At 40.6% G+C, this 12018-nt stretch overlaps 1 protein-coding gene across 9 annotated transcripts in view; it reads left to right on the top strand.

Annotated features, from left to right (window-relative positions):
* The window catches only part of VEZT (vezatin, adherens junctions transmembrane protein), a 91115-nt gene that overhangs the window by 10297 nt on the left and 68800 nt on the right, over window positions 1-12018 (top strand). For 8 of the 9 annotated variants that reach the window (XM_062203112.1, XM_062203106.1, XM_062203109.1 and 5 more), the window contains exon 2: window positions 5631-5826. The exons of the other annotated variant lie outside the window; for it this stretch is intronic. In XM_062203112.1, the coding sequence (XP_062059096.1) occupies window positions 5659-5826 (168 nt within the window). In that variant the 5' untranslated portion in view covers window positions 5631-5658. The remainder of the gene's footprint in view (window positions 1-5630; window positions 5827-12018) is intronic. 9 annotated transcript variants of the gene reach the window in all.

Raw genomic sequence — 12018 nt, 5'->3', positions numbered from 1 at the left:
ATGTTTTTCTGCTCCTTACATTATTTGTAGTGCATCTAAACTATTTCTTTGTAACTTCCTGCTTATGGGGGCAATGTTGTCCTCAGGATACCTTTTGATACCCTTATTAGCTGTAGTTGAACTCTTTATTGGCAAAGGGTTTGGGTGTTTCTCTGAATTCATTCTCTATCTTCTCCTTTGTTTCTGGCTGAAAAAGATAATTATGAAATGCCAACCCTTTGGAGCCAATGCTGTGGCTTAGCGAGTTAAAGCCCTGGCCTGCAGCACCAGCATCCCCTATGGTTGCCAACTCAAGTCCTGGCTGCTCCACTTCCAATCCAGCTCCCTGCTAATGCATCTGGGAAAGCAGCAGAGGATGATCCAACTGCTTAAGCCCCTGTACCCACGTGGAAGACCAAAAAGAAGCTCCTGGCTCCTGGTTTTGGCCTGGCCCAGCCTCAGTAATTGTAGCCATTTGGGGAGTGAACCAGAGAATGGAAGACCTCTCTCGCTATCTACCTCTCTCTGTAACTCTGCCTTTCAAATAAATAAAAAAGAAATCTTAAAAAAAAAAAAAAAGAAAGAAAGAAAAGAAATGCTAACCCTTTGTTGGCAGCATGTTCAGCTTCAGCTTTTTTTCCCCCTAGCACTAAGATAAGTAAATGAAGAGAAATGACCCCCACAAAACTTCCCACATTTTTTTTTTCAAAAGTTTTATTTATTTATTTGAAAGTCAGAGTTACAGAGAGGGATGGAGAGAGAGAGAGAGAGAGATTTTCCAGTCTGGTAATTCACTCCCAAATGGGCCAGGCTGGAGCTAGAAACCTAGAACTCCATCTGGGTCTCCCAGATGATTGGCAGGAGCCCAAACACTTGAGCCATCTGCTGCTTTTCCAGGCACATTAACAAGGAGCTAGATCGGAAATGGAGCAGCCAGAACTCAAGCCAACACTCACAGGATGCCAGCTTTGCAGGCAGTGACTTAACCCATTTCACCAAAATGCTGACTCCAACTTCCCATATTTAAAAGAGTATTTTAAAAATCCCTCTCTTGCTTTAGAGAATCTTCTTTGTATTTTAAAATGTTATAGATCTCTAAAAGAACATTTACGTATTTTTTCCCTGAGTGTTATTTGTAGATTTCTTCCTACCTGCATTATTGATTTGACTAATGGAAGGAAATTGTTTTTGTCTTTTAATGTATATGTGGATGGTGTTTACTGTTTTAGTAATGGAGCTTGCTGTCCAGAATAAGAGTTGAAGATTTTTTTTTTTGACAGGCAGAGTTAGTGAGAGAGAGAGAGAGAGAGAGAGAGAGGGAGGGAGAGAGGGAGAGGGAGAGAAAGGTCTTCCTTTGCCGTTGGTTCACCCCCCAAATGGTCACGATCCGAAGCCAGGAGCCAGGTGCTTCTCCTGGTCTCCCATGCAGGTGCAGGGCCCAAGTGCTTAGGCCATCCTCCACTGCCTTCCCAGGCCACAGCAGAGAGCTGGGCTGGAAGAAGAGCAACCAGGACAGAATCCGACGCCCCGACTGGGACTAGAACCCGGGGTATCGGCACCGCAGGCAGAGGATTAGCCTAGTGAGCCGTGGCACTGGCCCAAGAGTTGAAGATATTATATCATCTTATTTTTCCTTAAAATATATCTTCAGTTTCACTTCTAGAACATAAATCCCTAAAATTAGGGGCCAGCGCTGTGGCCTTCGGTGCCAGCATCCCATAAAATTATATATTTAAAATACTGTATCCTAAACAATAGCTGAGATTAGAAGCATAGCAGATATATGCATTTCTTATTATAATAGAGTGAATATTTATTAATGATATTATTAAATTATACTCCTGATGACATCAAAGATTAATCATTAAGACCAAAGCTGGTTGGGGCCAGTGCTGTAGTGTAGCAGGTAAAGTTGCTGCCTGCAGTGCTGGCGGCTCCACTTCCTATCAAGCTCCCTGCTAATATGCCCAGGAAAGCAGCAGAGAATGGCCCAAGGCCTTAGGCCCCTACACCCACATAGGAGATCAAGAAGAAGCTCCTAGCTCCTGGCTTCAGATTGGCCCAGCTCCAGCTTAGCAGCAAACCAGTGGATGGAAGACCTCACTCTCTCTTTGTCTCTGTCTCTGTCTCTCTGTAATTCTGCCTTTCAAATAAATGAATAAATCTTTTTTTAAAACAAGACTAAAGCTAGTTTTCATGAGATACACAAGAAGAAATGACTTGCTTAATATGAATTATAAAACTGTTCCTGGGAAACACATCTGCTTTTTTTCTATTTGTATTGTGTTATTCCTTTGAGTTTGATTTCTACACATATCCTAAGAACTCCAGTATAGACTTAAAATTTTCTTTATATCTAAACATTCTAAAAAAAGTTGTGAGGGCTGATGCCACGGCTCAATAGGCTAATCCTCCGCCTGCGGCGCCGGCACACCGGGTTCTATCCCGGTCAGGGCGCCGGATTCTGTCCTGGTTGCCCCTCTTCCAGGCCAGCTCTCTGCTGTGGCCAGGGAGTGCAGTGGAGGATGGCCCAAGTGCTTGGGCCCTGCACCCCATGGGAGACCAGGAGAAGCACCGGCTCCTGGCTTCGGATCAGCGCGGTGCACCGGCCGTAGTGCACCGACCGCGGCAGCCATTGGAGGGTGAACCAACGGCAAAGGAGGACCTTTCTCTCTCTTTCTCTCTCACTGTCCACTCTGCCTGTCAAAAAAATTTTTTAAAAAAAAAGTTGTGAGTAAATTTTTATATATTTTATTTCATTTTTTAAAGTGCAAGTTCCTTTGTTTCACATACACTGTATGTATACACAGTGTTTTATTATTTTTATGGTTACCTTGATATTTTGTGCAGTTACATCAAAAGTTTTCATTTTTAAAACAGTATGTGAAAATAGGACTACTCTAGGAGTCAAGAGACTGACACTAATTAGCAATGAAACTCTGAATGAGTCACTTAATTTCACTAGAGCTTGTCTCCCAGATGTAACAAGATCATCCTGTATAGCAGATCATCCTTTAATGTGAAATTTTTCTTAAATGCATCCTAGGGCGTCTGAAACTATCTTATAGATTGAGTAAATGAGAATAGGTCTCTAGAGATTTCCATTAATTAGGAAATAAAGGGAGAGAATCTACTCATTTACAGCATCTTTTTATGTTAGAGATTTTAACTGAATTGTAGTTTTCCTTGGTTTTATACCAGATGTTCCATGAGGTCTTAGAAGCAAATCATGCCTTAAGAATTTAGGACAAAATGCCCAAAGCTCAGTGTACTCCACACATGGGCACAGTGTTTGACTATGTATTGGTTCATTGCCTGTGGATTTTTTGAGTCCTGCTTATAGTATCCATTGAGACATCTTGTTGTCATTAATCCTTAGCAAATCAAAATGCCCTCTTACAGGCATTTGGTCTATCAGGATGATAGTTACGATGTCCACGTCCCATATTAGAATACCTGACTTCAATACCCAGCTCTGGCTCCAGTTACTTCTCTTGGTTCCCTCTTCCTGCCAGTGTAGATCCTGGCAGGCAGCAGGTAATTGCTCAAGTGGTTTGGTCCCTGCCTTCTACCTGGGAGAACTAGATTACATTTCTAGTTTCTGTCTTCAGCCTAGCTATGTCCCAGCCATTGTGGGCATTTGGCAAGTGAGCCAGCAGATTATAGGTCTGTCTGCCTGTCTCTTTCTGTCTCTTAAATTTAAAAGTCCTCTAAACTTTATTGACAATAATATATATTACAATGTAAGCATCTTATATTGGAGTGCTAGTTCCAGTCCCAACTACTCTGCTTCTGATCCATCTTCCTGCTACTGTGCCTGGGAAGGCAGCCGATGATAGCCTAAGTGCTTAGGCCCCTGACATCCCTGTGGGAGACCAGGATGGAATTCCTGGATCCTGACTTCAGCTTGGCCTAGTCCTGGCTGTTCTAGGTGTTTGGGGAGTGAACTGGTAGATGGAAATTTCTCTCTCTCTCTCTCTCTTTCTCTCTATTGCTCTGCATTTCGAATAAATAAATCTCAAAAAATAACATTTTTAAATCTGTGTTGCTATCTCTATAGCTGACAGAATATAACAACCTATATCTCATGGTTGACATTTTGAATTCATTAATGAATCCACAGTCTTAAATATCATATCTTCTTAAGAATTTTATTAAAAATATATTTTCTTTAAGCCACTGCCTACAACACCAGGATCCCATGTGAACACTGGCTCATGTCTGCTGCTGCACTTATGATCCGGCTCCTTGCTAATGTGCCTGGGAAAGCAGCAGAAGATGGCCCAAGTACTTGGGCCCCTGCTGCCCATGTGGGAGACCAGGTAGAGTCCCTAGCTCCTAGTTTTGGCCTGGCCCAGTCCTGGCTATTATAGCCATTTCAGGAGTTAAACAGTGGATTGACGATTTCTCGGTCTCCCTTTCTCTCTGTAATGCTTTCAGATAAATTATATCTTAAAATACATATATTTTTTCTACTTTATTATGTATCTTGCTCTATGATTTTTAAATTTTGCTTACAGATACTCTATAACAAAAGGAAATAGTCATGTTGAGTGAAGGGGTCTGCCTTTTCATCTCTTCATAGAACCACAAGTCCTGTCGTCTCTCTTGCTGTATATCTCTCTTTAAATTGGAATAAGGGGAAAAGAAAATGAAGTTGAATATGAACTCATAATATGCAAACCTAATTTTAACATTTAGTGCATATTCTTCTCACATCTGGTATTTTATCAAATATGTTTAATAACTTGCCTTTTTTTTTTTTTTAAAGCTATTGTAAATGATGGTTTTAGTTTATAACCTTGCTTCTGCTCTGTATCAGGTCAGTACCTAGTTGACTGACCAAAAAAATTTTTTAAGATTTTATTTATTTATTTGAGAGGTAGAGTTACAGACAGAAAGAGGGAGAGACAGAAAGGTCTTGCATCCACTGGTTCACTCCCAAGTGGCCACAACAGCTGGAGCTGATCCAAAGCCAGGAGCCAGGAGCTTCTTCCAGAGTCCCAAGCAGGAGCAGAGTACCAAGCACTTGGGCTATCTTTCCCTGCTTTCCCAGACCATAAGCAGAGCGCTAGATAGGAAGAGGAGCAGCCAGATGTGAACTGGCACCCATTTGGGATACTGGTGCCACAGGCAGAGGCTTAGCCTACTATGCCACAGTGCTGGCCCCAGACTGACCACATTAATAACCAATTAAATAACCAGATTTCAGAGAATATCAAAGGTAGCGTTAGAACCAGGGAGTGCTCAATCCACCATTGATATTTCCTTTCTGCTCCGTTAAAACTAGTACACCATGGTTCACTACTTTGTAGTCAGTTGAAGTAAAGAAAATTGTAGTGAGTTTATTCCCTTTGCATCTGTTGGTCTTTCTTTTGATGGGTGTGTTTTATTTTTATTTTTATTTTGGATTTAGGTGCTATTGTGTGTAAGTTTATTTGTACTATTGTATACAGAAACCTTAAAATTACTGTTTTTAAAGTCTTTTGCTGTTTATACTATATCAGATTATTTGAGTAAGGTGCACTAATAGTAAATAATAAACTTTGAAGACAGTTTTAAAACCCCACTTTCTCTACTACCTTCTTTTGCAGCTGCTGGGTAGTAGTAGCGCTGAAGAAATAATGTCCAGGTTTTTTTTTTTTTCATAGACTGCCTCTGATAGGAAAATGCTTAGTAATGGCACAGGCACGCCCTCCAACTCAGTGGCCATTTTGTACTGTAGTTCTTATGGAGAAACAAGTGGGAATCAGCAAAGAAAGAAGTGTATGGATCAAAAAAGAATATGGGCAAGAAGCAAAACATTTTTCATCTAGACGAACCGGAAAAATTACAGCCATGCTGTCTGTGAGTAGTTTAATGAGTTGGACCAATTTTTATGGACTCTTTTAGCTTAATTGTTTTTATTCTATGATTAGATGTTGCTTTGCTGATTCCGAGGAACAATTAATGCTTGGATTTGGGGCTTTTGTTCCAGTAGTTTAGAAGTTACATTGAAATGGGTAAGCTCCAAGAAAGTATGCCCTATTTGTTTTATGTTTTTAACTTCGTAGGATTCTATCCTTTCATATTATCCAAGATTTAGGGGAGGGAAAGGCAGTAACTCGTTAATTTAAAATTATACTTTCTGGTCATATACTGAATTAAAGATAAGTAAGAAGTGTATAGAATTCACTGTCTTAGCAATATAATTAATAGTGAAGGGGAAACTTATTTTCCATTGTAGAGTTTTGTTAATGTTTATAGTTTTAGCTCTTTAAGTAGCTTCTTCGTTAAAAATTGAGGAAATTCCTGCCTTGTATAATTTGATAATGACATTCTTCCTTATCAGTATATTTCATAGTGTTCTGAGGCTGGCCTACAGAAATAAAGAAATAATAGCAATTAGTGACAGGAGTTTATCCCTTTCTATAGTATCCTCCACAAAAAAATTGCTGTTTTATATATGATAATCACCTTTATACCTGTAGCTATTTCTTTTACTCAAAGATAAAAGGTTTTTCAAAGTATTTTAAAATAACTAATAAATGATTTCCAAATAAATAGTATTCTATCAAATCCCTTTCATTACAGATATCTTTTCCTTGAAGATTTTATTTTGAACAAAAAGTCTTTTAAAAGTTCTGTTGCCATGGTAGAAACTTTTAAAAATGTATAGCTTACCTTGTACTATACATAGTACTTTTCTCTACAGAAATTAAAGGTCGATAAAAATTTTAAAAGGAAAGTTACTGTAAGTAATTTGTTGAATTCTGCAACTTGGAAATGGAAACCAAACCTGTCTTTGGTTCTTTGAGCCAGGATGAGCATAGATTCCTATGAATGGGAAGTGTCAATAAAGAAGTTACTGGTAAGGCATCATTACACAGTTTCAGTGGTTTCTGCCAGTGCTTGGTGCTCAGACGGCCTTCTCTGTTAGGACTGTGCCTCTGTTTTCACATAGGCTCTCCGTATTTCATATAGACCGCCCAATCTGCTTAACATTTGGCACCTAATAACAGAATTTTGCCAGACCTAATAGTGGGATTTTGATATAGTACTGGCACTTTAAATAAAGAAATGTACAATAGTTGAAATAGATTATTGGTTTTTATATGTAAAAGTGCATAGGATTGTTCTATTCATTTGCTAAACTAACAATAAATCAGACCTCTTTTTTTTTTTTTTTTAGCAGTTTGTCCTGAGTTCCTTTGTCTACACACAAAGCACGTGGATATATTCTCATTATAAAAAATTCAAATTACACAGGGAAAACATCAGGTTCCCCTTAATTCCCTTTTTCTTCCCCAGCTCCCCCTTTCTCTCCAGAAGTAACCACAGTAGTGGTATATTTTCTTCCTGATCATTTCCAATGCAATTACATTTCTATATTTGTGTATATGTATGCTTGTGGCATACATAGGTATATTGTATAATTTGATTGTATGGGTTTTCTTAAAACATAAATAGGGTTCTTAAGTGGTTGTAGTAGTCAGTAACCTTGTATATATATTTTGCCAATACTTTTATAATTATATCCATAGGTTAGATGCCTAGTGGTGGAATCTCCAAGGTCAGTGAATGTATGCATTTATATCTTTATACCTGTACTCCCATTATAGTGTATTCCCCACACCCTTGCCAACACTAAATATCAAACTTCCTAGTTGTTGCCAACTAATAGATAAAAATTCTCTTTGTTTTAATTTTCACTTCTTCTATCAAGGGTAAAGTTTAATGTTTTCATTTAGGTTAACCAAATTGTAATTTTTTTCCCTTCAAACTACATCTTTATATTCCTTGACCATTTCTACAACTAAAAAAAAATCTTTCTTATTGGTGTATAATGACTTACTGCAAATTAAAGAAATTTATTGCATCATAGGCTAGTTGATTTTTCTCTCCATTTCCAGTAAGATTTGTTTTAAAAACTCACTGAGCTACTTTTGAAAGTAATTAGTAAGAATAGACTACTGTTGTTTTTAATAGTCTCCAAGAAACTTTGTGCCAATTTCTAACCCTGAGGAACCTGAGGCCCTTTTTTTTGGGGGGGGGGGTAAAGATTTATTTATTTTATTCGAAAGGCAGAGTTACTAGGGAGGGTGGGAAGATTGACAGAGAGAGAAAGAGGCAGAGATCCTCTATCCATTGGTTCACTCCCCAAATGTCCACAACATTAGGAGCTGGGTCAGCCTGAAGCTAGGAGCCAAGAGCTTCTTCCAGGTTTCCCACCTGGGTGCAGGGTCTCAAGTACTTGGGCTGTCCTCCGCTTCTTTCCCAGGCACGTCAGCAGGGAGTTGGACCAGAAGTGGAGCAGCCAGGACTCTTAACCGGTGCCCATAAGGACGCTGATGCCGCAGGCAGAGCTTTCCCACTGTAGCATAGTGGCAGCCCTACACATTTTTTTACTGAACTCTTACATGCTCATCTGAAGCAAAAGTAATATAATTGGAAATAAATATAGATATTATCAAAGAATAATGCTGACCTATTTTGAGGTTTTTAAACTTAATCTGTTAAATAGATTTTAAATTTCAAGTCCAGTTTCTGGTTAAAAAAATAAACTTTACACAATACTACATCACACCAGTTTAATGAACCTGTTAACTCAAATTTCAACCTCAAGGATTATAATTTTTCTAAGATAGACAGATTCTTTTACCCTTTAATCAAGTGACATGCCAAGTAAGGCAAAGATGCTCCTGAAATAATCAGTTTCTTGTAATGCACACTGAAGCAGATAAGCAAAAGAAGTATATGAAAAGATAGACAGAAATGGGTAAAAGAAAATTACTTGAGCCTGAGTGCTAGTAATGAGCCAAACACTGCATCCACAGAAGAAATTTTCCAAGGTCTAGGAACACACACCTCTTCAAAGTGATGCTGGGGTTCTGGATGCCCTCAAGCTGTCAACCGTGAGGTAAAGGGCCTTTCTCTCTAGCAGAGCCTCCAGCAGCTAATGCATTTTCAGAGTGAATTCTCACAGGGAGTGGCATCACAGTGAGATGTGTCTCTAATGGCAGTTTGAAAGCATTAGTGTTTATTGCCCCAGAAGCTATATTAGCATCCAGATGTCAGCCTAGGAGGGAAAAGTCCCAGACCCAAATGGTATCATTTGTGTATTGGCAAACAATTAGTATAGCTGTCAATCAACCAGTATAAAGTAACAGACTTCCTTGCTATCTGCCAACCACCTGGCTCAGTTACAGATAAGAACCTATACCTACTGTCCTCTGGTAGGAAAAAAGTGTATCTGAATAGGATCACACAGAACTGGCATCCTCCATTGGTATATCTTATAACTGGAGGTAAAAGCTGCTCTACTGTCAGAAATGAGCCATTGGCTAATGTGCCTGGGAAAGCAGCAGAAGATGGCCCAAGTACTTGGGCTCCTGCCACCCACATGAGAGACCTGGATGGAATTCCAAGTTCCTGGCTTTCTCCTGGCCCAGCCTTGACTGCTGTGGCCTTTTGGGAAGTGAACCAACAGATGAAAGTTCAGTCACTCTCTTATTCTGGCCTTCCAAATAAATAAATTGTTTAAAAAAGAAAAGAAAAAAATGTATAATGGGAAAAATTCAAGGACCATTTCCAGACACTCACCACCTATGACCCTTGTAGCATGTAGAAAACAAAGCCTTGAAATATTTGCTTTATTTAGTTTTTACTATCTTTTTCATTTTGTTGCCACTTTGGCTCTATCTCCCTTGGAGACTGTTTCTAAATTGGTAATGCATTACCTTTTGGTGAGTTTATACCTGAAAATTTCCCTCTAGTTCTGTCTGAATTAACCTTAGGTTAATAAATATCATCCTTCTTTTGTGGATGAATAACCTGGAAGTCACAGACCTGAATATTAGAGGAATACCAGTTCTTTATGGACTTGGAAGAGTTACCATTCTCTAAGACATGTTTATGGAAAAATATCTGTGCTTGTGCTTCTAGATTTAAGAAGCCATGACTGGGGTTGTGTTTGACCTAGCACTTATCACTCTGCTTGAGATGCCCACATCACATATCCAGGTGCCTCAGTTCAGTCCTGGCTCTGTTTCCAATTCTAGTGTGCTGCTAATGCATACCGTGGGAAGCAGCAGGTGATGACTCGAGCAATCAGGTTCCTGCTGTTGGCATAGGAGACCTGAATTGAGTTCCTGGCTCCTGGCTTTGGCCTGGTCCAGCCATTTAGGTTGTGATTTGCAGGCATTTGGCAAGCATTCCAGCAGATGGGAGCTCTGTGTCCCTCTCTCTGTGTTTCTGTGTCCCTCTCTCTCTGTTTCTCTCTCTCTCTCCACCTCTCAAATAAAATAAATAAAATCGAAAATAATTTTTAAAAGTATAAGGTAGGGATAGGTGTTCTGCACAGTAGTTAGGATGCCACTTAGGATACCCTCAACTCATTGGAATGCCTGGATTCAAGTCCCAGCTCCATTTCTAATTCCACCTTCCTGCTAATGAGTACCCTAGGAGGCAGCAGGTGATAAGGCAGGTGCTTGGATCCTTGTCACTCACATGGGAGACTCAAGTTCAGTTCCCAACTTCTGGATTTGGTCTGGCTTAGCCCAAGCTGTTAGGGGGTTTGTGGAAGTGAATCAGCAGATGGGACCTTGTTTTCTCTGTATTCCTTTGCCTCTCAAATAAGTAAAATAAATAAGCAAAAATTAAAATTACTAAAAGAATGTTTATTACCTTTTTGGGGAAAGACTAGGAGGGTCAATGATAAGATAAAGCTGTTTCTCATTATATATATATATATATTTTTTTTATTTTTTTTTACTTTTTGACAGGCAGAGTGGATAGTGAGAGAGAGAGACAGAGAGAAAGGTCTTCCTTTTGCCGTTGGTTTACCCTCCAATGGCCACCGTGGCTGGCGCGCTGCGGCCAAGCACCGCGCTGTTCCGAAGGCAGGAGCCAGTTGCTTATACTGGTCTCCCATGGGGTGCAGGACCCAAGCATTTGGGCCATCCTCCACTGCACTCCCTGGCCACAGCAGAGAGCTGGCCTGTTAGAGGGGCAACCGGGACAGAATCCGGCGCCCCAACTGGGACTAGAACCCGGTGTGCCAGCGCCGCTAGGCGGAGGATTAGCCTGTTGAGCCATGGCGCCGGCCTCATTATATATCTTTTTGTGCCATGTAATTTAAAAAAAATTTTTTAAAGATTTATTTATTTATTTGAAAGTCAGAGAAAGACAGGTAAAGACAGGGAGATCCCGCATCTGCTAGTTCACTCTCCAAGTGGCTGCAATGGCCAGGGCTGGACCAGGCCGAAGGCAGAAACCAGGAGCTTCATCCTGGTCTCCTACATAGGTGACAGGGACCTAAGACCTTGGGCCATCTTCTGCTTTCCCAGACACATTAGCAGGGAGCTGGATCAGAAGTGGAGCAGCCAGGACTCTGAACTGGCAGCCATACAGGATGCCGGCGTCACAAACTGTGGCTTTATCCACTACACCACAACACCAGCCCCCAAGTTTTTTTTTTTTTTTTTTTTTGACAGGCAGAGTGGATAGTGAGAGAGAGAGAGAGAACGGTCTTCCTTTTGCCGTTGGTTCACCCTCCAATGGCCGCCGCGGCCGGCGCATCGTGCTGATCCGAAGCCAGGAGCCAGGTGCTTCTCCTGGTCTCCCATGCGGGTGCAGGGCCCAAGCACTTGGGCCATCCTCCACTGCACTCCCGGGCCATAGCAGAGAGCTGGCCTGGAAGAGGGGCAACCGGGATAGAATCAGGCGCCTCAACCAGGACTAGAACCCGGTGTGCCAGCACCACAAGGCGGAGGATTAGCCTGTTAAGCCACGGCGCCGGCAACCCCTAAGTTTTTAAAATAGCGAAATAGTGAAGAAAGAATATCCTTGAGGTTGAACAGTTGAGCTGTTTTCTTTTCTAGATGAAATAAGTTAACCTTTTCTTGTATATCCCCAGAGAGAAGGAACTAAAGGAACACTAGTTCCTGACACTTAGGTACTCTGTAAATATTTGGTTAGTGATAGATGAGAAAATGATGTTTGCCCCTTTTCTAGCCAGATAATCTTTCTACCAGAATGCCATTAGCACTTAGTCATTAG

Source organism: Lepus europaeus, chromosome 10 (genome assembly GCF_033115175.1).
Source record: "Lepus europaeus isolate LE1 chromosome 10, mLepTim1.pri, whole genome shotgun sequence".
Classification (NCBI taxonomy): domain Eukaryota; kingdom Metazoa; phylum Chordata; class Mammalia; order Lagomorpha; family Leporidae; genus Lepus; species Lepus europaeus.
The sequence above is the reverse complement of the archived record's forward strand: the minus strand, read 5'-3'. Positions and strand labels throughout refer to the sequence as shown.